The following is a 26774-nucleotide window of genomic DNA, read 5'->3' as shown; positions in this document are numbered from 1 at the left end:
AAAAATAAGTATGGGCAATTATAATAGTGATGCTTTGCATAGCAAGCATGGCCTTATTTGTTGAAGTTCATGTGCATTAAAGAGTCTAACAATAAATCTTGCACCTTTTATATGTAATCTTTTGGAGACCATGAGTGTGATTGTCATATTAAATTCATAAGCAGCCTAATGTGCACATTTAAAATAAGTGGGCTATATTTCTGTATTTAATTACAGTGTATATAATTCTATTATATACATTAAATAATTTGTTATAATAATTATTATTAGTAGTAGTATTAATATACAGATTTAGTATTAATCTTTGGATGGTCTACAAATAAAACAAGATTCTATGCATTCTACTCTATCGTTTCTTTATGCACAATCATACAGAGTTATTCATAAGATGATTCATAATCATGACATACTAAAAATGTTGCCCATTTAAGTTAGCTACTTTTTCTTAACACCTTTTAGTGTAGTTAACTATGTTTTTTTTTTTAGTTTTTTTTTATTTTAAACTACTTTCATGGGTAATATGAGTAGCTTAGCTTGAAAAGCTACAGTTTCAAAGTTGCTTCCCCATCACTAGACAGGTGATGATGTTATGAATATTTATAATGGTGTTACAGGCTGTACCAATCATTTAATGAAAGCAAAAAAGAATGACAACAGATCAGACCTTGAGGTGGATGGGTTAAAACAACAGAAGACCATATCAGGTTCCAAGAACCAGACTCTGAGGCTATCATGGGCACAGATTCACCCACACTGGACAGCTGAAGACTGGGGAAAAAAACAAGTGATTTTTTTCCCCTTAATCTTCAACTCTCCAGTTTCGGTTAGTGGTTAGCACATTCGCCTCACACCTCCAGGATCGGGGGTTCGATTCCCACCGTGGCCCTGTGTGTGCGGAGTTTGCATGTTCTCCCCGTGCTTCTGGGGTTTCCTCCGGGTACTCTGGTTTCCTCCCCCAGTCCAAAGACATGCATGGTAGGCTGATTGGCATATCCAAAGTGTCCGTAGTGTATGAATGGGTGTGTGAGTGTGTATGTGATTGTGCCCTGTAACCCGCCTCATGTTTCCTGGGATAGGCTCCAGGTTTCCCCATGACTCTGAAAAGGATAAGTGGTAGAAGATGGATGGATGTATATCTTAGCCAGTGATTTCCTTCTGTTTAGTCCTATAACATGTAATCATAAAGGAGCTTCTGCGCTGCTCTCTCCTGTCTTCTTCAGAGTCAAGTCTCTAATATTGCTGCGGACTTATCTTCTGTCTTGTCTCACCTCTGCTCGAGTTTCCAGAAGCTAGCATATAATTGTGAATGCGCTAGCTTGTTAGACAGGGAGTCAGTTATAAACTTCATGACTCGTACGAATAGTTCATTATAATAACGAACTTTTGGTGGCTTAATACCAGATAGCATTCTACATCGGGTGTGAAAGCTATTTTTCCGTGGCGATAGGGAGGGGAGTTATTTATGGAGCGGGGTGTGGTCTGGTTGGAAGAAGCGGAACGTGTCAGTCACGTGACCTAGAGCAGCATCCGGAAGTGGTCCACCGCTGGTGAAGGAACATGGCGGTGTATCAACAGCTGCACGACCGCTACAAATTCTTAAACATGACATTGAGGTCGATTTCTCTGTAATGCAGCAGTTCAGGGTAATGGACAAGGATAGATTCGCTGTGAGTATGCGCACAAATACACAGTCCGTGTTAAATAAGTATGTTAAATAGCATTGAGTAAAAATAACAAACAAACGCAACTGTTCAGGCTCGTAACTAAATGGTTTCCGCCTCTCTGTAAGCATGTAAGTGTAATGCTTAGGAATATGAAAGAATACATTTTACATCGAACTGGATTTTATTTTTATTCTGCACTGAATTAGCTTATAGCAAGACGTAGTGTTTTCGGCTAAAATACGAAAGAGATGTACCTATAAACGTCTCTGTCCTGTCGTTTCCTCTCCCCTGCTTCTTATTATGTTTTGACTTATTAGTAAATTTAGTGTGTAAACACAGCATATCAGGTTCACACTGTGGTGCGGAAGTACAAAAAACACGTTAACAAAACAAAAACACAAGAAAAGCAAAATCAGAAACACGGCAGGAAAAAAACAAAAAAACAGAACAATCAGAAAATACAACAAAAAAGCACAACAAATAATCAGAAAACACAACAGCAGAAAAGGCAAAAAAACAAAAAAAAGACCAAATAATCAGAAAATGCAACAGCAGAACACCTCCCAAAACACAACAAATAATCAGAAAACACAACAGCACAACATAAAAACACAAGAACAGAAAAAACCCAATAACGCAGCATCAACAACAACCAGCAACAAAAAGAACGACAACAAAATGCAGCAAAATCCAGAACATCTGAACATGACCTAAAAAGAGTAAGATGTAATATAAGCCTAAATAAATTAACTCCTATTTTAAATTATACTTTAAAAAAAAATAATTATCAAGAGCAGTCATGTAATCTTATTTTTTAGATACGCTGTCAACTTTGGATGACATTTATGAGTATGCGAATACTATAAACCTGCCTAAAGGAAGCTGGGTTATTCAGAATTAATCCTCAAGAATAACTATTAAATAATTTTTGCTAGACTAACTTGAAAAAGTGTGATCCCCTCCTTGTGATAATCACATGCCATGTCCAATCAGCCACCAGCATGCTTTGAGCATGTTTTGAGTTAATGATATTATGTTCCTGAATTTGCTGTTGTGCTTTTGGTTTTGTTAATGTGTTTTGCACTCAGGCACCACTGTGCATTCACCCTTGTGCTTTTCTTCACACAGTCCGCTTCCAGCTCTTGGCTGGAGATGAATAACTTCATTGGTGACCTTATGGCTTTTAGTGCGTCTGGCTCTGGTCAGCTACTGAAATGCACTAACAATCAACCGCTCCGTACTGCCTGGGAAAGCGTGGGACCTGAAACACCAGCACCCAAATCTTGTTATCCTACTCCGAGCGACCTGCACAATCAGAGCCAGAGGAAAAACATGACAGGAAACAGTTCACACGCTGGACAGAGGATTGAGGAGTCCTCAAATTCTGATGAGCTACATGGTGAGTGTATAGCTACAGATTGAAGTAATAGATTTGGTCATGTGTGTATGACAGCGTTTTACTTACTGGTGTGATGATGTAATGATAAGCAAATTGCACGGATACAGCAACATTATATGTAAATGGTTAATTTAATGTTATCATTATTGAAAATGCATTGAAGTGGTCAGCAGATACTGCGATAAATGAAAAATCCCGATGTCATTATAGAATAAGGGTTTGTGGTGGTTTCTCACCTGTATTTACTTCTTTACTGCAGTACGGCCATATGCCTGCAGATGCCCAGGCTGTCCTCTGTCCTCAGCTTCTACCACTCCGTCCACTATGCATCCACTCTGCCTGAAGGCCAGAGACAGTTCTTCCTCTCAGGCTCAAACATCAAGAGAGTCCACATCACAGTCCAAAGAGCCAAGCACAGTCTCGCTTGGCCTGGGCTCCTGTCTCAGCCTGGCTTTTTCTCTGGAAGAAAGAAACAGCGAGTCGACCAGCTTGTCCAACCTCGAACACCAGGACAAAGGCACAAACACACACAATCCGACCCCTGCTTCAAACGCCAACCCCCAGATCTGCCCACCAGCCCTCCAGGCCTTCCCCTGCTTCTGCTGCCATCCATGCCCTCATCTCCTGCATCCCCAGCAGGCATCCGAGAGCCGCTTTGCCCACACTCACTCTCATCACCATTACCACCACCACCATCACCACTGCCCGCTCACCGCTTGCCTGTTGTGCCAGCGTTCCTTTAATTGTGCACAGCAGGACGGCCACACCCAGCGCCAGCACCCGTGCATGCACTGCTCTGCATTGTTCATGCGGCCCTCGCAGCTGCTTCAGCACCAGCGTACCCAACACTCGTCCAAAGCTGGCGGCTTCCTGTGCCCAGAGTGCGGCCGTGTCTTCAACTCGCACAGTAACCTCCGTGTACACCTTAACGTGCATACAGGAGCACGACCCTACATTTGCGCTGACTGTGGCAAGAGCTTCAGCCAATCAGGTGCACTCAAGATCCATCGGCGTGTCCACACAGGCGAGCGGCCATACACGTGCACCTACTGTGGCCGGGGCTTCCCCCACCTGGCTGGTGTCAGGGCGCATCAGCGCATACACACCGGTGAGAAGCCGTACCAGTGTGCGCAGTGCGGCAAGGGCTTTACACAGTCAGGTGCCCTCAAGGTCCACATGCGTGTCCACACAGGCGAGAGGCCCTTTATTTGTAGCCTGTGCGGCAAGGGCTTCTCAAACCGCTCTGGTGTCCGCTTTCATCAACGTACTGCGCATGGAATTATCACTGAGCCCAATTCTGTAGGACGGCCAAGTCTGGCCAGCGGTAGCTCAGATGTCCAGCAGAAGCAGGCTGATCAGGCATCATCTGCCCAGCCCATGGAACACGGGCCTCTTCCGAGCAGAAAAAACTCTGCGCGAGACCAAGAGGAAGTGAGAAGATCCCTTCCTTACGGCTGTGAGGACTGTGGTATGCGTTTTCAGGATGCTCTCTCCAGAAACAGGCATCAGGCACTAGAGCACTATTCCACCGAGGATGAAGATCAGAGTGAGAGACCGGAAACAGCACAAGGAGAAAAAAAGACATTGGTCTAATAACATACAGTATTTGAATACCATACTGTAAAATAAGTTGGAAAAACAGATTAGTGTCTAGGTCAAGAAAACCAGACTAGGTCAATGTTAAAGCCCTTTGTCTAATCATTGGAGAGAAAAGAAAAAAAAACACTTTTGTGTGCTTCTGTATGTGGCCTTAAATAAATAAAACTGGTTTTAGCACTTTCAACTAAAATTTATGACAAATATCATACTGTTTTGGGTACAGTTTGTGATGAGTTCAGAATGTTCTCCAATGTGTCCATGTTTCCAGTCTCCAAAACTAATCACAGTGTTCACTGGTCATGTGCAGAATGGCTTTATTTGCCATTACAGTGTTATTTTTTATAGTAGATCCCAGAGCACAGGGTAGCAGGAATAGTGCTAGAACGCTGGGTATTGTGAAAGGTCAAATGGATGCGATACATGGAGGTGGGAAGAGACCACCGAAGAATGAAGTATATGTCCGGGAAAAAGAGACTGGCATGGGAAAAATGTTCCCCAAGAATGTTAACATGGACTAGAGGCAGAGAAGGAAATGTAGCTGGGACATAAGGAATGAGCGTGAGAATTGGCCACCTAATCTTTATTGGCCAGTCTGCTATGACTGGGACCGCATGAGCAGGAACTGAATCCATGGCAGGACCTGGGAGAATAGGGTAGAGGAGATGGAACAAATAAAAGCCAGTTACAGTGCCAGATCTTTATCCAGTGTTGGCTGTCACTCTGGATGGATTCAGGATTCAGGACTGATTATTGAAGCGGTGATGGCCCACCACACGGAGGTAGAGGAGGTTAAACAAGTACGGCAGGGCTGATGGGAGATGTGGTTGGGTCTGGGGATGAATACAAAACAGTAATTCAAACTAATCATGTGACTGGGGAACACTGGTAACACAGAATCAGCTAGCACTGCGGCAGTGACCAGCCATACTGGGGACTAAGACTGCATCCGAGGCTGGACATGCTGGGACAGCATGGCCACAGTGTGCAGAGGAATACATCAGGAATACAATCTAGAAAAACAGCAATTTTTAACTGTATTGTATTGTACATTTTAAGTACATTTTTAAGATCGAACTATTTTGTGTAGTTTACTGCTTTAACGTGGAGCACTTAAGATATTAAGACTTTACATGTGACTATGCATGTGCGTACCTTTTGTACATTAAAAACCAACATCCACTGAATGACATGACAGCAGTTTCATACTATTATGGGACACACGTTTGTCTCTGAAGCAGAGTGAGACACAAGGACAAGCTAACTGTTGTGATTGGTGTCATGAGCTATGTCTCAAATTCAAACCATGACCATATGTTTAAAAGTTTTGTACAAAATTTTGAATACCCAGTAGATTGGTATGCAAAACAGGCTATTTCAGTAGGTTTTTAAGCTATGAGTATTTTTTTTAAATCCAAATTCTAACTGTAATAAAGAAGTCAATGTTAAAACTGAAAAACGTACTGTCTAGAGTAGTACATACGGTAATTACTTGAGACACAGCTCTAGTCTGTTCAGTCCACTGCGAATATCACAGAATATCTCACAATACTGCCTATGCTATTGTTATGTGTGGTATACATTAGTATGTGTTCATTTTTTTCTTCTTTTTGGTTGTGTACAATTAAAGCACGAAATGAATTCAGGATATGTGTTGCAGTCATTTTACATACATACATACATGTACTTATAAGCCAGTATAAACCCAGCCTGAGGGAGAGGGTGCAAAGACTACAAAAGTAGAAATCCACAGAACATCTCGGATATTCATAGAGTTTCAAAATATGAGTAGAATATTATGCCGTTTTAATTTCACCCCTCCTTTAGTCTAGGTTTAGGATTACTGCATGGTTGGGAAATCTACACTCGCATATTTGAGGATACAATACCTTTAAGGATGGGATTCATGTCAACTGTCTAGGTTTAATTCATTTAAAACAGTATTTTCTTTCTTTTAATATGATCTTTCAAAATCCACACAGTGGCATGACTTTAGCTGTTGAGTTTATAACTGCTGTTATACATACAAACAGTACAAATTTTTAGCCTATGACAGGGTTGTGTATAAATGTTACCTTACACATAATAACTATTAACTACAACCATAAACAGAGCATGGTCTGCTTGCCTAGCCCAGATGAGTTTACCACCTCTCATACAGCGTTTCATAATTATTTGGAATAACAGGTGAAGCACAATACGTGCATGTGTAATTTCTTTCCTGAGAGATTATGCCCCACTTCATGTTAATTACAGCTCCAATCCTAATAAGGATGCCTGTCACTGTTAGCCCACGCTTCCACTGACCCCCTCACACATGGACAGCAGAGAATGTCCATGAGCAAATAAAATCATAGCTAAAATTCTAAAGCATCTAATTAAATTAATCAAATTCAGAGTAGTTGAAAAGAAGCCCCGAGTAAGTATCATGCATAAATGAACGTACTTTTCAGAAGGTCGACATTTCTGTATCATAAATTCTTTATTCTAATATTTTGAGATACTGGATTTTTGATTTCCATGAGCTATAAGCCACAATGCAGTTTTATTTGTAAATTGTAGCAAGAGCAGCTTTCCAGGAATCCAGATGTACATTAATATCCCTAATAAAGGAAGCCAGAGGCACCAGTGACAGCAAAAAAAAATTATATAAAAACCTTGAGAGGAACCAGATGCAAAGTTTGAGACTGTCGGAAATAGAGCCAATGTAGTGTGGATAAGATGGTGGTGATATCTTTCTGGTTCTAGTAACATCTCTGCCTGGTGCATTCTGGATAAACTGGAGCTTGTAAGTTGAAGTTGAACTGAAAGTGGACCTTTCAAAAGTTTAATGATCCTGTGGCACACTACTGTGGCACACTAGCAAATCCACCAATGAATAGTTGAAAAAGAAGAAATGGAGGGTTATGGAATGGCCTAGTCAAAGCCCGGATTTGAATCCCATTGAAATCTTGCGGGGGAATTTAAAATGGGCAGTACATGCAAGAAAACCCTCAAACATCTTGCAACTGAAAAATATTGCATGGAAGAGTGGTCAAAAATTCTAGCAAGCCTGGTGGATAATTACGCAAAATGCCTACAAGAAGTTATTTCTGCTAAAGGGTACAATACTAGCTTCTGTGGCCAAGGGTGTACTTACTTTTTCCACAGAAGAATATCACATCTGTTGAAGTTTCTGTTGAATAAATGATTGAAAAACTAATTTTCATTGTGGTTTTGTTAAAATTTATCAACTACATTAATAGGCACTGTTTAAAAAATGATCAAAAGTTTTTTGTTAATTTAAATTGTGAAAATTACTACAAAATTGCTATTTAATTTCATTTGATAGAATGTATTTTTTTAACACTTTTTTAGAGTGTTTTTTTTTTTTAACACAAATTTATTAATAGGCACTGTTTCAAAGAGGATAAAATGTTTGCTTGTCCATATATGTCAAAAAAGCCAACAATTTCTATGGGATGTTTTTTTTTTTTTTTTTTTTCATTTAACTGTATGTAGCCTGGGCACATGGCAGTTTAGTGGTTAGCACGTTTGCCGCACACCGCCAGGGTTGGGGGTTCGATGTTCTCCCCGTGCTGTGGCAGTTTCCTCCAGGTACTCCGGTTTCCTCCCCCAGTCCAAAGACATGCATGAATGGGTGTGTATGTCTTTGTGTATGTGATTGTGCCCTGTGATGGATTGGCACCCTGTGTACACCACCTTATGCCCCATGCCTCCTGGGAAGGATAAGCGATATAGAAAATGGATGGACCTAGAACCCACAATAATATAAGAATGCCCTGCTGTCATTTAGAATTTAGATGTTTCTGACCACTAGAGGGCAACAAAACCACACTAGTTTAGGACTGAGTAACAGCTCATTGAACAGAAGGAGGGGATAAAGAGCACAGATGAGAGAATAATTGCGGGAAAAAATAGTGAAATAATGACTGATAAACACCAATATCCCTGGCTTGGAAATGCCACAGTAATACATTTGCTTAATAGTGATTTTCTCAGCTCTCTGTACACCATCTTGTACCTGCTTTTGCACTACATATATCTACAAAGATACAAGAGCACACAAGGAATGACAGCTGTGACTATTAACACCCAGTATCAGAGACATTTCACCATCTGTCTCATTTTCACTATTCTTTGTCACTTTATTCATCCTGCTTTTGTCTTTTCATATTCTGGCACTCTCCTTCTTCTCTCCCCCCAGAGCCCCTTCTCCTCCAGCTCTCCAGACCCCATAATCCCCACCCCATTTTTCATCAATCTCTATTATTGACCATATCAATTTCAAAAGCTGTGAGTCCTAGCCATCTCTCATTAACCTATCTTATATTTCCTATTCTCACAACCTTGTCTTTTACTTCTTCTTTAAAATGCCAATTCCTTATTTATTTTGAACTGAAGTTAAATGCAGTTCATCTCTTATACATACACCAGTAATGTGGTTCACAAATATGCTTATACTGAACATCCTTTCAACGCACTTAGTTCTTTTCTACCACTTGTAAACTCAGTATTATAAGGTTATATCAGGCATAGCAGCTCACAATTGTATAGAGTATAATTGTATTTGTATGCTGTAGCATTAGGAGTCCACTTCACTGGAATTAAGGAGTCTAGCTCAAACTCCAGTATAACAATGCCCCTATGCACAAAGTAAGGTCAGTAAAGACTTTGGAACACTCACTGTGCACCAGGCCTTCTTGCCAAACATCAGTGCCTGACCTCACTAATGCTCTTGTGACCTCACTAATGCTCTTGTAACTATAACAGAAAAGGAGGACTAAATCTGAGATGTTAAACAAGCACATATGGGTGTGATGGTCAGGGGTCAACAAACTTTTGGCCATATACTGTAGTATACAGTTGCGGTCAGAAGTTTACATACACTCCTCATGAACATGAATGTCATGGCAATATTGGGCTTTCAATACTTTCTTTGAACTGTTCTTTTTCTGGGGCAGAATGATTGTACAACATACATCTTTAACAAAAAAACAAAAACAAGAATTTGGTTCACAAGTTCCCCAAGTTTATTTGGGGTTTTCTGTAGTCAACACAAGGTCAAAATTATACATACAGGGTCAAATATATACATACAACACAATTAATATTTAGTTGAATGTCCCTTAGCAAGTTTCACCCTGTGCAGACGCTTTTGGTAGCCATCTACCAGCTTCTGGCAGAATTCTGGTTGGATATGTGACGACTCTTCTTGGCAGAATTGGTAAAGTTCAATGACATTTGTTGTTTTCCTGGCCCTGACACGACTTTTAATCACAGTCTGCCAATTTTTTATAGGGTTGAGATGAGGACTTTGGGAAGACCATCCCAAAAGCTTAATATTAGCCTGCTTTATCCATTCCACAACCAGCTTTGATGTGTGTTTGGGGTCATTGGTCTGTTGGAACACCTAATTGTGTCCGAGTTTCAACCATCTGGCTGATGGTTTGAGATTATGCTGAATAATTCTAAGGTAGTCCTTCTTCTTCATTATTTCATCCACTTTGTGCAATGCACCAGTTCCACTGGCAGCAAAATGCTACCACCACCATGCTTAACAGCTGGTATAGTGTTCTTTACTCCTCCAAACATATCTCTGATCATTGTGGCTAAACAACTCAATCTTTGTCTCATCTGACCATAAAACGTTCCTCCAGAAGGCTTTTTCATTGTTCATATGGTCAGTCGCAAACTTTACACGGGCTTGAAGGTGTCAATTTTGGAGCAGGGGCTTCTTTCTTGGACAGCAGCATTTTAATCCAGGGCGATATAAAACTCGCTGGACTGTAGACTGACATTGATGTTGCAGCAGCTTCTAGCTCATGGCAGGCCTGTGCCTTGGTGGTTGCTCGGTTTTATCTGAAGATCCGAACTAATTTCCTTTCAGCTGAGGGTGACAGTTTGGGTCTTCTTCCAGATATTGGCAAAATGGCTACACTTCCCAATAACTTGTACAATTGTTTGAACTGGTGATCTTGGAATCTGCAATTGTTTTAAAATAGCTCCAAGAGACATTCCTGACAGCACTGTGCTCCTTGAACTTTCCCATAGTACTGTGTGTTGGTCAATCCAATGTCAAACAAAGCCTTTTTATGTTGGCACAGAGAATCTGCCAGCTGTAGTCAATTATGATCACTAACAGGAAATTAAGAGGCCTTGGTCAGCACCACTGAATTAATAATCTAAGTGTTTATATGTATATTTTGACCCTGTATGTATAATTTTGGTCCTGTGTTGATAACAGAAAACCCCAAATTAATTAAAACTTGTGAACCAAATTCTTGTTTTTAAATTTTTTTATTAAAGATGTATGTTGTACAATCATTCTGCCCCAGAAAAAGAAGAGTATAAGGAAATTATTGAAAGCCGATATTGCCATGACATTCATGTCCATTCATGAGTGTATGTAAACTTCCAACCGCAACTGTATATACTCCAGCAAAAAGTTAATATTGTGGCTAACATACAATAACTTTAGCATTAAGTACTACCGATATTAGCTAGCTACATGCAATGTCCTTAATAAACTAAAATGTCCAGTATAACTGGGGACTGAACTCACTGCTTTCAGGACTCCCATCCAGCTCCATCAAACACCTTGAGATGATTCAGAATGCTGCAGCATGCCTTGTCTTCAACCAGCCCAAGAGAACCCATGTCACACCCCTCTTCATCTCCCTCCACTGGCTTCCTGTTGCTGCCTGCATCAAGTTCAAGGCCTTGATGCTCACCTACAAGACCTTGTCAGGAACAGCACCCTCCTACCTCAACTCTCTCCTGAAGGCCTACGTTCCCTCTGGCAATCGATTAGTGACCGACGTTTAGCTGTTCCATCTCAGTGTGGCACAAGGTCCCTTTCCAGAACCTTCACGCTAACTGTTCCTCAGTGGTGGAATGCACTTCCAATCTCAATCCGGACCACAGAATCTCTCACCATCTTCAAAAAACAGCTAAAGACCCACCTCTTCCATGAACACCTAACCAACTCATAATAATAATAAAAAAAATTGCACTTACACATCTACTCTGCACTTTGCTTCTTCTGGAATTCAATTAATGGATCTTGTATGGTAGCACTACTTGTATTGTTCTCTGCTTGATATATCGCTTTGCTTGTATTTTTCTCATTTGTAAGTCACTTTGGATAAAAGTGTCTGCTAAGTGAATAAATGTAAATGTAAATGTAAATGACTAAAGGTCACCTAGCATACACGAAAGATATCTTTGTGTGCTTTCACAGAAACTTGTTTTGTATGTTCTAATGTATTTTAATATTAGTAAATGTTTTGCAATTAAAGTTCTAGGTAAAATATCTTGTTTAAGAACAACATCCGTTTTTTATAAAGTTAAATATTTGTTATTTTAGATCTTAAAACCTATTAAAAGCATTTAGGATCAATCATAATGTGGTCTTGAGAGTCTCAAAATGTCTGACTCAGTCAGCCGGAACATTATAAAACCAAACAGTGTTGAAATTAAAGAATAATAAGGTTCTAGCTGCATTTGGCTACTGTTCAAAAATTCACTTTCAAAATGTCTAAGAATTTCCATATTATAAATTTTAAGTAACCTTATAGTGTAAACTTTGCTGAACTGAAATTAAAATCTTAGAAATATAGGATCCATATTGGAATGTCAAATCATTGATGTCCCATAATTCAAAAGGGTTTCACCCAGTTAGAACCTTATAATACCAAGCTCATGACCTGTATACTGTATTGATTTATAATCCTACTATCCTATTTCACCCTGAAGAGTATGGGATCCCTTTTGAGTCTGGTTCCTCTCAAGGTTTCTTCCTCATGTTGTTTCAGGGAGTTTTCCTTGACATTATCACCTCTGGCTGCTTTGATAAAATCAATTGTTAAAAGTGCCACATACTTAAATAACAGTGAATTTGATTTAATTGGTTCTGCCATATGGATGGGGTGAAATTTCACTCTGAATCCATGCTGCCTATCTTTATGTCTCTTACACCACAGACAAGGTGAGAGAGAAAAAAATGCCAATAGTTTCACCTTTGTCTGTCTCACTGCTACCTCAATCATGACTGTCAATAATGAAAACTTACATTTATAGCACACTCCATCTCTCTCTTACTACATCTCTTTATCGATTTTTACCAGTCCCCTTTTCTTTTTCTCTGCTACTGGTAACCACTAGCATAAATGCTATAACACTATTCATGATTTTACTCTTCTGAAGAATAATAGAAGTAGCCAATAAAGTGAGTGTGTGAGCTGTCCTTCATGCAACATTCATACAGTAGTTCTCACATGTCTGCTGTCAAATAGAAAGACACTAGCTCAATCCTTGTTCTACTCTGAGTGTCATAAATATTACAACAGAACATTGTTCCAAAATCTCATTGCAGGATGAATTTCTCCTGGTGTAACACACACTCAATTCAACTCATATGGCAGTGACCCAGAAGTTAAGCTAAGTAAATGTACACTCACCTTTCACTTCACTAACAACTGTAAACCTGAACATTAATCCAACAATAACCTAAACATTAAGCCAATGTGACAGCAGCACAATGCATTAAAATCTTGCAGGTACAAATCAAGAGGTTTAGTTAATGCTCACAGCAAACATCAGAATGAGGAAAAATCTGATCTCAGTGATTTATGGTATGGTTGTTGGTGACAGCTGGGCTGGTTTGGGATTTTCACACACAGCTCTAGAGTGTACACAGAATTGTGCGAAAAGTAAAACAAAAAAACTTCAAGTGAGTAGCAGTTCTGCAGGTGGAAACAGCTTGTTGTTGAGCCAGGTCAGAGGAGATTGGCCAGACTGGTTCATGCTGAGAGCAAGGCACTCAAATAAACACTCTTTTACCTCCGTGATAAGCAAACCAGAAAACCGTGGTAAGCAGAATGCGTTGAACCTTGAAGTGGATGTGCTATATAAGCAAAAGACCAAATTGGGTTCCACTCCTTTCAAGCAAGAACAGGAATCTGAGGCTATAGTGAGCACAGGTTCAATAACCTTGACAGGTGAAGACTGGAAAAAAAAAAAAATCACCTGGTCTTTTCCCAGACTGTTGTGTTGCTTGAAAAACGTTTCTGAAATACGCAAACCAGCACCAACGAATACACTATGTTACAATCAAAGATCACATTTTTTCCCCATTCTGATGTGTGATGTGAACATTAACTTAAGTCCTTGACCTGTATCTGCATGATGCATTGCGCTGCTTTTACGTGATTGGCTGATTGGACGGCAAGTGGACGATAAAACTAATCTCTCAGTCTTATTGTATTTTCTATTGTGTTTCTCCATCCCTCTCCCTGCTCTCTGTCCCTCTTGGCAGTGCTAGGTAAGTGCTTGTGTTCATAACAGCCTTTTAATCGAGGATGCAATGTCCACCCATCCATCCATCCATTTTCTGTACAACTTATCCTATACAGGGTCACGGTGGAGCCTGGAGCCTATCCCAGGGAGCTCAAGAAACAAGGTGGGAGACACCCTGGATGGGGTGCTAACCCATCGCAGGACACAATGGCACACACATTCACACACTACGGACAATTTGGAAATGCCAATCAGCCTACAATGCATGTCTGTGTACTGAGGGAAGAAACCAGTGTGGAACCCAGTGGAAACCCCCAAAGCACAGGGAGAACATGAAAACTCCACACATACAGGGAGGAGGTGGGATTTGAACCCCCAACCCCGGAGGTGCGAGGCAAATGTGCTAACCACTTAGCCACCGTGCACCCTGAGTTTGTAATTTATTTAAACATTGCACATCACTTCCAAAGTAGCAATATTGTATCGGGAACACAAACCACAAGCAAAATAATACATGTGCAGTTGGTATGCACTGTTTGTTTTGGAAAAGCTTCTTAAAGCAAGGTAAATGAAAATATTGTAAAAGGTCAAATGAGACAGCAGAGTGCATTTATACACATTTGTCAGTTTCATAGTATGCTAACTATTCCAGTATATTTATGGATCAAAACAAATGCAAATAATATTATTAGGTGGATAGCAGATTCAGTTGCCCTATCACTGTAATCATCTCCACATGCTCTCTTCGACGTTGCCAAGGTAACCCATCTATTGTACACCCCATCCACCCTCCTTTCAGCCAAAATAAACAAATAAATAAATAAACAAACAAATAAATAAATAAATAAACTGCCTTTCAGCAGATGTGCAGTTGAAAAAAGCTGACCTCTCTCCATTTTAAATCATGCAGTATGGGCTCTGGCAGTAAACATGAGGAGAGGTATTGATGGATTTATTTCTGTCCTTCCATTTAGAGATTGCATTATATGATGCACATCAATAAGAACCCACACTCCCAAACCATACCTGAAACGAAACGTATAATTAAATAAAACCAACTAAAGCTTGTTTGTCTACATTATATACTGTACGTACATGTATTTAAGTTCTGGATAATGCTGCACAAAGCAAGCAGTGTTCTACATAAACATATGCAGTGTGTGTCCAGGTATTTGTTATGCACTGAAAAAGAAAAGAAAAAAAACAACAACTAGAATTCTATGGAACCTGAGACACCTGTCAAGTGTTTGGCAAAGAGAATAAGGAATGCATGGATATGCGCTGCAGGGCAAGCATGCACATGCGCGCACACACACACACACACACACACACACACACACACACACACACACACACACACACACACACACACACACACACACACACACACACACACACACACACACTGGAGTTAGTGGCTGGACCTCTCTGTGACTCAAGTATTGATTCAAAGCTTGAGAGAGGATGACTTAAACCTGAGCAACACTCATAGCAAACAAACTGGGAAACAAGGCTGCACACTCAGAAAGGATGTTTTAATATCCTACACACTTTTTGTGTAATTACTATTTCAACACATGTTGTGTTAAACTATCCAATAAATGTGTTAAACAGAGAAAAAAAAAATGTTCACACGAGTGACCAACACAATATATTTTAAATTATTGTCCAATCACGTTGCGGACTGCACTGCCGACATCATCATCCAACTATAAACTCACCCCAAAGTGAATGGTCGCTTTTTTGACCTTTTGATTGTGACAGCGGAGTCAGAGTGTTGAGGCGAGGAAACAAAATCACCATCGGTAAGTTAGCGTTCGTCATTATTTAGCGTTAATGCTGCTGAAAATGCCTGGCCAAGTTTGTGATATTTAGGCATGGAGTTCTCAAAAATGTATTTATTGCAAAACAGTAACTCAGCAAGTGATCATTAACTTTACCTATCATGACGGCTTCAAAAGTGATGCTACTAGCGTTGCGCTACTAGTGTCATGTGTTTATGTTGGCTGTGAAATATGGACTGAGGATATTATATAATTCTCTGGGTCTGCATCTTATCTATGGCTCTGAGTTAGTGTTAGCTAGCTGGATGCTGTCACCAATCACAGTAGGAATGAGTGATGCTAACCTAAAGGCTCACGTGAGTTGATAACATTACTTTAGCATATAGCTCGCGGTAATGTTAGATAATTCCATTACCTTTTTGATAATTAACGATAACATAGCATAACAGCTGTCCACCATGATGTAATACAAAGAGTGGGTTAACGTTAAATACATTTAGCAAGTGTTTTGGATAAGGCAAGCTGTAGTATTTAGCATTAGGAGGATGGGTTAGAACCATGTTTCTTCGTGTATTCAGTGAATGTTAATGCTGGTTAACAGGTGCAGACAGTCAGTGGCTAACTGAACTTAGCTAGCTCAGTAATGTCGATGCCAAAAGTTCTTCACAAGGGTAATATGACATAAAGAGAGGATGGGGGTTACAGTAGGTTGTAATGCTTTCCACTATCTCTATAATGTTGGTTGATTTAATTAGGTTGTGAAAAAATGGTGCTAAGCTAATGGTGCTGGATTTTCCAGGAGAGTCTCAGCGTCATTTTGTTGTGGAGGTCACATTTTCAAAATTACACAATTTGTGATTCTGTAACACAATTTCTCAGTTGAAGCCCAAACGCATTTGTCCATATTTTGTACGTAACAACTAACCAACACTCTTTTTGCTCTTTTACAACTTTTCAAGTGGAAGGGAGTGGGACTCTTGTCTTCCCATATGGCAGGGAGATTTGTAAGAAGATGCATCAACTCCAATTCTTACATCTGACAATGTTTTAATGATCTTAATAAATGCCACCTCAATTTCATGCAACTGTTTGTTTATTTTGTGAGCATTTTAGTAGAATTTTAGCATAAAAACAAATTGTATTTTAGGGTAATTGTAGGGGGAAACGTATAAACAACACATCTCTGTGTTACTTTTGTGGGGGTTTTTTTAAACACATCTTTGTGTGGAAATGTACTTACATGGCATATGTTAAATGATTGTGTTAAAAGCAACACAAAATGTGTTGTCCTTAACTAGATATGCAGATGTGTTTTACACACATTTGTTTTAAGAGTGTGGTTTGTCCTTACTTATGACATTAATTATTTGTTATAAGCATTCCATTAATAGCATTAGCATTAATTATGTTATTAGCATTCCACTCATGCAGCATATTTGCACTATGTGCACGTGTGTGAGTGTTGGTTAGGGCTGTAAGACATTACTATCAACTGTATATGTATGTGTATTTAGCGTTATATTTAGTGTTCTAAACTTGAAAAAACATAGAACATAACAGAAAAATAATTGTTTAAGCACTAGCACAAGAGTATCATGTGGCTGGGAAAACCTTTTTAAAAAGCTGCTTTATAGTTCAGAGTGCTTGTTTATGTTTGTATGGGCCTCTTGTCAGTCATGTTATATAGACACTCAAAAATGCCCCTTCTTTCTGCCCCATCTCAGTCTGTTCACAAAAAAATAAATAATAATAATAAAATAATAATAACAACAACAACAATAATAATAATAATAATAATAATAATAATAATAATAATAATAATAATAATAAAAGCCAGATAATTTTCCTCTGAGCAGAAAAGAAAGAAAGAAAGAAAAAGCCAGATAATTTTCCTCTGAGCAAAACCATAATAAACATTGGCTGCTCTTTAACATAGATGGAGTAATTTATTACTGTTGAAGGGGATGATGGTATAATAATGCATACAGTTCAACAAACGATCTATTAGCCATAGGTTGTGATTTAAGAGCTTAGTTTACTGAGGTGATCTGTAGAATAATACGTTCAAGGCAAAAAAAAATTTGTTTCACACACTGGTCTAGTATTTTACATGATGTTATAGAAACTGTTGCTTAAGCTCAACTCACATGTGACTAACCACTTCTGATCTCTTAGTGGCATTCACCTATAAATCTATTTATTTCAGTGGCTGAATGCAACCAAGAGATCAAATGAGCATTGATGCTCATTAAATCTCTCTATAAAACATGTATTTAGTGTATGTTACTGTCATAAGTCTTTAGCCCAGAATGTTTGGCAAAATTCACAATCACACAATCGTTGGGAATTAAAGCATTAAGGGATTTAGTGGAGCTTAAGTAGGAACTACTGTGTATAACTAGGATTCAGAGATTTGGCAGAATATGGTTGGGAAACAGCAACTGTAGTCTTTCAAAATGTACATTTACCTTCAAAATGAAACAAACTTGTCCTGTGTACTGCATACCTCTGTAGGATGGAAAAGCTAGCAGGTGAACTGTCACTGTTGGGGAAATCTGGCCCAGGGTCTGGACTGAGCCAGGTGCTGCCAGCATCTGCAGTGTATTACACACAAACAGTAATATACAGTATACACACAATACACACTCACCGATACTGTTACACCCATTCTGTATATCTAGTTTAAAGAGAGCACCTTTAACTTGTCGATGATGAACATATGTGTACACACACAAGTAATAAATACGATTTATGATGTGTGCAGACACAGACACACACATGCAGGTTTGTTATAGGAGAACTGCTATAAGACCTAACAGGGCAATGTTTTTATTGGCAGGAGATATATATGTTTTCTCTCACTTCATGGTTACACATAAACTAAAACATAAGGCATAAAATTGATTATGTTTGAAGCTGTGCAGTATGGGCCATGTGAAACATTTGGGACACACTGCAATAGGGATGATTCATACATTTAAATGACAACTACAGTATTTCAAATAATTATACTTAATTTACCCCAAAAATAAAAATCAGGGGTCAGGTCTGAGACAATGGATACAGTTGTCCTTTCTAATGGGCAGTGCTATTATCCAGTGCTGTTAAACACCGGGGAGGAAAAGAACAACAATGATGAGGTGGAGGAAGTTATGTGAGTTATGTCAAGGTTGTAAAACTATTCTTCCTTGTACCACTAAACTGGAGGAATATTTTACTGAGACTGTATAACTACAGGGCAAAAGTTTGTTATTGTGAAGTCGTCATTTGATTAAAAATTTGGGAAGATATATTAAATGCTTTATGGGTGAATGGGTGTGAAATGTGAAATAATTGCCTATTTTGAGGTTATTGGCTATTAATTCTTCTAAAACTGCCTATTTTTGACCACCTTAGCATTGTGAGCCATTAAATATTGTTGCCATCCCAAATGTCACCCCAACTCTGTCTCAATGGCCACTCCAGTACTTTCATTTTGTTGCATTTTGCCATGGATATGCCAGAATGAACTTGGGACTACGATTCCCAGCAGCCACTGCTACGTCACATGACTGGTTTCACCCGATTCACATTTTGGGTAATTAACAGAGGTATTTAAGTCAAGGTTTGTACAGCACTCATAGTCTTGCTTTGTTTGTCTTTCTGTCATGTTATGCTTTCTTATCTTTTGTTGTCTTATGGTGAAGTTCCTTAATCCTGGTGTCTCTGCCTCATGTTCGTAGTTCTTGTTTTATGTTTGTTTGTTCATTAAACCTTTAATCTGCCCTTGCACCTGCCTCGCCCACTCACTCATTATGTGACAGAAAGCAAGACTGTCAAAATGGATGCAGCAGATCTTGGAGTCCCTGAGGTTGAAACCAGAGGAGAGGCAGTCTTGGAATAGGGCCACAGAAGCATGGCTTAAGCCATGCATCAGATCTTTCCCGCCCTCCCTCCCTTACTGCGGATCTCGCTCAGCCTGCCGAGACAACGGAGAATGTCGCTCAGCATCCCTGTTCAGCTGAGGATGCCACTCGGTCTCCATGTTCAGCCTCGGATGTTGCTCCATCTCCTGTTTCAGCCAAGAGCTCCGCTTTGCCTGCCTGATCCACCTCGGACATCACTGTGCTAGGCTTCTCTTCGGACGTCGTCCTGCTCAGCTGAGGAAGTCGCTCCGCCTTCCTGCTCTGCTGAGGACGTCGCTCCGCCTTCCTGCTCTGCTGAAGACGTCGCTCCGCCTTCCTGCTCGGCTGAGGACGTCGCTCCGCCTTCCTGCTCGGCTGAGGACGTCGCTCCACCTTCCTGCTCGGCTGAGGACGTTGCTCCGCCTTCCTGCTCAGCTGAGGACGTTGTTCTGCCTCCATGTTCCTCTAAAGACTCTGTTTCTCTGCTTTGCACTGCATGCCACTCCTCCTTTTTGCTCCATGGAGGACATCACTCCCCCTTCATGCTTTGTGGCGAGCATCGCTCCCCCCTCTGGCCTTGCAGAGAACTTTGTGGTCCCTTGACCTCACAGAGAACGTTGCTACCCCTTCCGGCTCCGCCTTGAGCTTTGTTCCTCCCTCTGGTTGTGCGATGGCCATCGCTCAACGTCCATGCCAGGTCGGCGATATCTCATCATTTCTCTGTGTTACAGAAGAGACCGCCCTGCATCTGTACCCCAGAGAACACATCAAGCATCCTCTTTTTGGCCCTGCGAGAGATGACACTCAAGTGAACTTTGAAATGCTTAAGGACCTCTGGTCTGGGTATCCAGGACCCCTGGTCTGGGTATCCAGGACCCCTGGTCTGGGTATCCAGGACCCTCTCCCAAACTTATTACATGCTTTGTGAGCCACGTGTTAAGAGGGGCTTCTGTCACGGATATGCCGGGACTATGATTCCCAGCAGCTACTGCTACGTCATATGACTGGTTTCACCTGATTCAGGTTTTTGGCAGTTAACACGGTTATTTAAGTCACAGTTTGTACAGCACTCTGACAAACTCTTGCTTTGTTTGTCTTTCTGTGTCGCGTTATGCTTTCTTATCTTTTGCTATTGTCATATGTTTAAGTTTCTTGGTCCTTGTATCACTGCCTCATGTACATAGTTCTTGTTTTATGTTTGTTCATTAAACCTTTAAATCTAAAGACTCGCCTGCTTGCCCGTTACATGACACATTTAAGCCATTTTGTTACAGCTTAGGTCGCTAGGTAGACTTAGGATCATTGTCCTGCTGAAAGACATGGCTGTGGTGGAGTTTTAATATTTCTGGCTGACGTCTTGAGGTGTTGCCCCAGTATGTCTAGACAAATCCTGATAATGCCATCTAGTTTCTGAAGTGCACAAGTCCCTTTTCCAGCAAAACATCCCCACAGCATGATGCTCCCATCCCCATGCTTCACAGTCAAGATGGTGTTCTTCAGCATAAAAGCCCCACCATTTTTCCTGAATACATGGTGCATACATTTGTTTCAACTGACCAGAGAACATTCCTCCAAAAGGCTGCACCTGCAAACTTCAGTCTGTATGTCAATCATAGAGTAGCAGCTTCTTCCTTGCATGACAGCCTTTCAGGCCAAGGCCATGTAGGACTCTCCTTATGTACTTAATGTATGTTATAATGTACTTTGGTCCTTGATGGCTCCTACTCCTTCAGCAGTTCCTTTGTTGTTGTCTTGCGGTTCAGTTGAACCTTTTGGACCAGAGTTCATTAATCCCTGGGAGTTAATTTGTGCCTCTTTCCTGACTAACTACCATGGATTGGGAGGTGAATGCAAGTGCAGGTATTTATTAAGGAAAATACAAACAAAAGAAATTAATGGAAGCACAGATAATTATCAAACAAAAATAATAGCAAGAGCAAGGACATCACAGTATAATACATTAGACTAAGCATAACCAAAGTGAAACACAACAAAGGATTGACAATGAGACAAAAGGAAACCAGAATTTAAATAGGGTTAATACAGTAATTAGTGCAACAAGAAACTGGTACCAATGATCAGTGAGAATTGTGAATTGGTCATGTGATGTGCCAGGGATGATGGGTAATGTAGTTTTTGTTGGCCATTTTGTGGCTGAAACTTGCAATGATGTGACAGAACCCCCTCTGACTTGATCTTGGCCAGAGAGACCACCCCATCTGCCTCTGGCTTGAGCTTGGTTAGAGAGGCTGTCCTGTAAGTCTCTGGCTTTTGCTTGTTTGGAGAATCCACCCTGTTGGCCTCTAGCTAAAGCTCTGCCATGCAGCAGCCCATGTTCAGCCAACTGGGTTTGGCTGACACAGAGTTTATAACCCCCCATAAAAATTTTAGGAGAGACCTGACAAGACCTAGTTGCTTCAGTATGGCATCAAGTCTGTCAGGGGGCCACTGTTGTTCCATGATCAAATGGTTTTGTGCAGTTTGTTCCTGATAAAAGTTTAGAGAACATGCTGCATACATGTTTAGGTCGAGCTTTCTGTCAGGAATTGGGAGGCGGATGCAAGTGCAGGTATTTATTAAGGAAAACACAAACAAAAGAGACCAAGTGGAAGCACAGATAATTAACAAACACAAACCAAGAGCAAGAACATTACAGTATAATACATACAGGAGACCAAGCATAACTGAGGTGAAACACAACAAAAGCTTGGCGATGGCATTTACATGCACATCAATATTCCGTTATTAATTGGAATTTGGGAACATTCTATTTGGTGATGAGTCATGTAAACCCCGCAATCCGACTGCCCGCTTCAGATTAAGACAATATTCTGATTCCCCAAATTTTGATTCCCACCCCTGGTATATGCCTATTTTAATTGGAAACATGTAAACACTTTATTCAGAAAATCCACTGAAAGGAGATATATGCGCGTGTTCAGTTTGCAAGGAGTTGTGGGTGCTAACAGATGCTTAGATGCAGGCTAGGTATTTAGGAATGGCAACTTAGGCATACTTACAGTAACCATGTATACAGGAATATTATTAGGGTTAGTAATTAGTGCAACAAGAAACAGGTGTGAGTGATCAGTGAAGATTGTGACTAGGTCATGTGATGTGCTAGGGCTGATGGGTAATGTAGTTCTCGGCCATTTTGTGGCCGTAACTAGCAGCGACATGACAACAATACATTGTTTGTGTTGTCTCCAGTTTTTTACATTTGCATGCAATTGTTCATACATATGCTTGTGATACCTCAGTTGTTACAAGTATATGTATAAGAAATTGCTCCTACGGAGAAAACAGACTGGTCCACAATATTTTTTATGAAGTTTTGGCTAAGTTGCTTGGATTTTCACATGGTATCTAGGGAAAAAAGGCACTGGGTCTAAAGGTATGCCCTTTTCCAGCGACAGCTGCATTCCCAATCTTCTCCTAATTATGACAATCATGTATCAGAAGCTTTGAAAAGTCATTACATCAATTTCTGGAATTTTCCAGAGTATTTAAACAGACATACAACTTGGCGTATGTAAACTTTTGATCCACTGAAATTCTGATATAGTGAATGAAAGCTGAAATAAATCTGTCTCTAATCAATTGTTGTAAAGTTACTTCTGATATGAACAAAGTAGATGCCTTAATTACTTGCCAAAAGAAATGTATGGTAACATGAAAAATGTAGACTGAGACTGAATATTTTTAGCCTTGGTGTATGTAAACTTCTGGCCTCAAATGTAAATGATAACACAAACTAACTTGTCTCATGGACATTCCACAACATTAAGACTAACAATACATAGTTAAAAAGCCTTAATCATCATTCATTTAATAGTTAAAATGCATGACATCATTCATTAACACAAAAAATGTAATCATTGGCAAATAAAACACTTTGTAATGTGCTGTTATAGGAAAATAATCCTCTTCACATCTGGCCACATTACATCACCCCATTGTTGGTTATTTTATTGTATTGTCAACATGCCCAATCACGTTTGTTCATTACGTATACCATTCCTTTGGTATATCTTTGGTATTTGAATGCCACCTATATAAGAATTTTATTTATATTTATTTTTTATTTGTTTAGATTTCACAGAAATGTAACAGTAAAAATCTAACCTGAGCAGCAGAATCAATATTCAGCATTCATATGCCCTGTGCCAATGGCACATCTAAATGTCTAGACTGCTCATCTTCAGACCTTTGGTTAGGGGTTAATTTTTAATAACTGGTTACATGTATTAAAAGAAATAAGACAATACTGTAAACTTATTGTAGATAAGGATGACCATATATGCTTTAATAATTTAGCCCGGATCTTTGTACTTGGATGAGTTCATTTGCATAATTGGCTGTGAAGCTGTGACAGCCTTATGCTCCAACCACATGCTCATTAGAGGGACATCATCACTGAAGAGCCAATTGAGTGTGCCACATAACACACTTTTCTCTCTCTCTCTCTCTCTCTCTCTCTCTCTCTCTCTCTCTCTCTCTCTCTCTCTCTCTCTCTCTCTCTCACACACACACACAATTCACAAGTGATTAAGTAGTAATTGTACTGAAAGCAATGTAAAGGAAAAGTGTGAATGTGTGGAAAGTGGTGCATGCACCAACTGAAGGAGATAGCGAGCAAAGGGGGTGTGTGCATTGTAAATGAATATTAATAAAAATGTAGTGTACTGTAATTGACAAGTGAACATAAGTAAATAAGCTCATTACTGGGGCTGTCTTTTTTTAATATTCCATGTCAGCTGACAAATCATTGTGCTTTTATGGAGATTTTGCTTCAGCGGTGGATGAACATGTTCCATCTTGATTGTAAATATCTGGGAAGTAAAAGCACAATGAGCGAATTTAGCCACAGTCCAGACACCCACTCTGATGTAACATCTCAGCACATCCTTTCTGACACATTATGGACTCACAGGTGCATAACACACACACACAGCTTTTAATAATTCGTTTCTCTTCCTCTGATCACTTGTTGCTTTGGCTTGCTCCTCCCACACATCTTGTTTTTCTCACCACAGAAAATAACTGAAAGAAATGTGCCTACCGTGACATTCCAGTTTCCCCTTAGCCCTAGGTGAAGACAGGACAATTTAACACCTTTTACAAGCCGTGTTATGACTCCTTCCTGAACACACACAAATCTTTCCTCTAACAGTTTCAACATACACATACACAGATGCAGGTTTCAGTCCATACAGGATTTTGCAGAGGGTTTTTTTTTGGTGTTATTTTGAAAAATTGCAAGCTCCCCCGAATATTGTGGAGTTTTCTTGATTTTGCGTTAATTTCTGCGATTGCAAAATCCCTAAATCCTGGAGGGATTGAGGATTTGCTGGCATAAAGAGTCAGAGCAAGGCAGCAATAAAACTAACAATCACTAACACTAATGAGAAGGCATCATGCTGAAATCAGCAAGCTGGTTTGACATCAGTATGCTCATTTATCTCTCCAAATCAATCAGGATCCATAGCAATTCTAAACAAAAGTCAAGCCAAATTCACTTTATCTCCAACAGTCCCTCTTTTTTTTTTAACTATTGAGTTATTTTATTAGAATTTAATTTATTACTTGTCTGTGGTAATTTATGACTGACTGATTAAGCAGTTAGCAAAGATAGTTTCCAATGATAATCAGTTTGCCCCGTCTGTCCCCAATGTTGTCTTTTCTCCTGTTGGCAGCCAAGGGAGACATGCTGTTGGCTAAATGAAAGGGCTGGCAGTTCACTGAGAATTATGGGAGTTTTAATTAGATTAAGGAAATGTTTTTATTACACCCATAAATAAATACTTAGGAGACATGAAGGTCAGGGATTTTCCGGACTCATTCAAGTGTTAGTCGACTAAAGAATATTTAATATCTCCTCCAAATACAGGGTGGGAGGGTTATTAAAAAATGTATTCCATTACCGTTACAAATTACTTTAGAAAAAATGTAATCAGTAATGTAATCCAAGTATCACAATATGAGAGTAATCTGATTATTTTTGGATTACTTCAACATCACATATGTAAATAAAGTCAAGAGAAAATCTAAAATATTTTATTTAGAGCTCATTTTAGAAGTTAAAACATGGTCAATATTTTGATTTGTAATAAGAAAATAAATAAATGAATGAATAAATAAAAGATCACTGTCCCTGATGCATGTAACATTATAGTTAAGGTGACCATTGTCACGATTCGAGGTTGAGCCAGAAGCAGGTGCAGATAGTGACATTTATTGAAGGAAACATACTAAGAAACAAATACACTATGACAACCGGGAAATACACTGTGGCAAGACACAAACATCAAGACATGAACAACAGGAGTCTAAGACAACGAAAGACAGTGAATCAGTGCAGACAATGGCTATATATACACGAGTGCTCATTAACCAAAACGTGAATCAGGTGCAGGTGGTCATGTGACATGTAGTGCAGTGCAGTGGCTGATGGGAAGTGGAGTCTAGAGTTTTCCGATACGTGACAACCATATTCAGGTTTTCCAAAATGAGGACACTTTTTCAGTGTTTTTTTTTTTCTAAATAGTATTCAAAACAGTGTTACTATGAATGCAGATTTTCTATACACTGAAAATGACACACTATTAGAATCAAATAAATATATATAAATTCCTACATTCTTCTGAATGTCCATCCATCTTCTATACCACTTATCCTCTTCAGCTTCAGGGTCATGGGGAAACCTGGAGCCTATCCCAGGGAGCATCAGGCACAAGGCAGGGTACACCCTGGACAGGGTGCCAATCCATCACAGGGCACAATCACACACACATTCACACCAGTCAACCTACCATGCTTGGGGGAGGAAACCGGAGTAACCGGAGAAAACCCCACAGCACAGGGAGAACATGCAAACCCTGCACGCACAGGGCAATAAAGGGCCACGATGGGAATCGAACCCCGACCCTGGAGGTGTGAGGCAAACATTGTCTCACTAAGCCACCGTGCACCCTCTTCTGAATGTCCATGGAATAAAATAAAATAGTAAATGCCACGAGTGTACCTTCTGCCCCTTCTACCATCATTTACACATTTGATGTAAAACGAAGCAACGTGATAACATGAAATAAAAAAATGACCTATTACTGCCATGGGCATTGTTTCGAATCAGGGCAGCTGTCATTTG

At 39.8% G+C, this 26774-nt stretch overlaps 1 protein-coding gene across 1 annotated transcript; it reads left to right on the top strand.

Annotated features, from left to right (window-relative positions):
- The first annotated feature begins 1506 nt into the window (after window positions 1-1506).
- Window positions 1507-6305, top strand: si:ch211-79k12.2 (C2H2-type zinc finger protein). Its single transcript, XM_017477256.3, has 3 exons — window positions 1507-1667; window positions 2793-3063; window positions 3323-6305. The coding sequence occupies exons 1-3, from the start codon at window positions 1629-1631 to the stop codon at window positions 4654-4656; spliced, it is 1644 nt and encodes a 547-aa protein (XP_017332745.1). The 5' UTR covers window positions 1507-1628; the 3' UTR covers window positions 4657-6305.
- The last annotated feature ends 20469 nt before the right edge of the window (window positions 6306-26774 follow it).

This window comes from Ictalurus punctatus, chromosome 1 (assembly GCF_001660625.3).
Source record: "Ictalurus punctatus breed USDA103 chromosome 1, Coco_2.0, whole genome shotgun sequence".
Lineage (NCBI taxonomy): Eukaryota > Metazoa > Chordata > Actinopteri > Siluriformes > Ictaluridae > Ictalurus > Ictalurus punctatus.
Note: the sequence above shows the minus strand (reverse complement) of the source record. Positions and strands in the feature narration are given on the sequence as shown.

Bases quoted from the DNA above. Each gene is read 5' to 3' on its own strand.
- si:ch211-79k12.2 (XM_017477256.3), top strand. From the start codon at position 1,629: ATGCAGCAGTTCAGGGTAATGGACAAGGATAGATTCGCT. The intron at 1,668-2,792 runs GTGAGTATGCGC...TTCTTCACACAG, and splicing joins TGGACAAGGATAGATTCGCT to TCCGCTTCCAGCTCTTGGCT. The intron at 3,064-3,322 runs GTGAGTGTATAG...TCTTTACTGCAG, and splicing joins AAATTCTGATGAGCTACATG to TACGGCCATATGCCTGCAGA.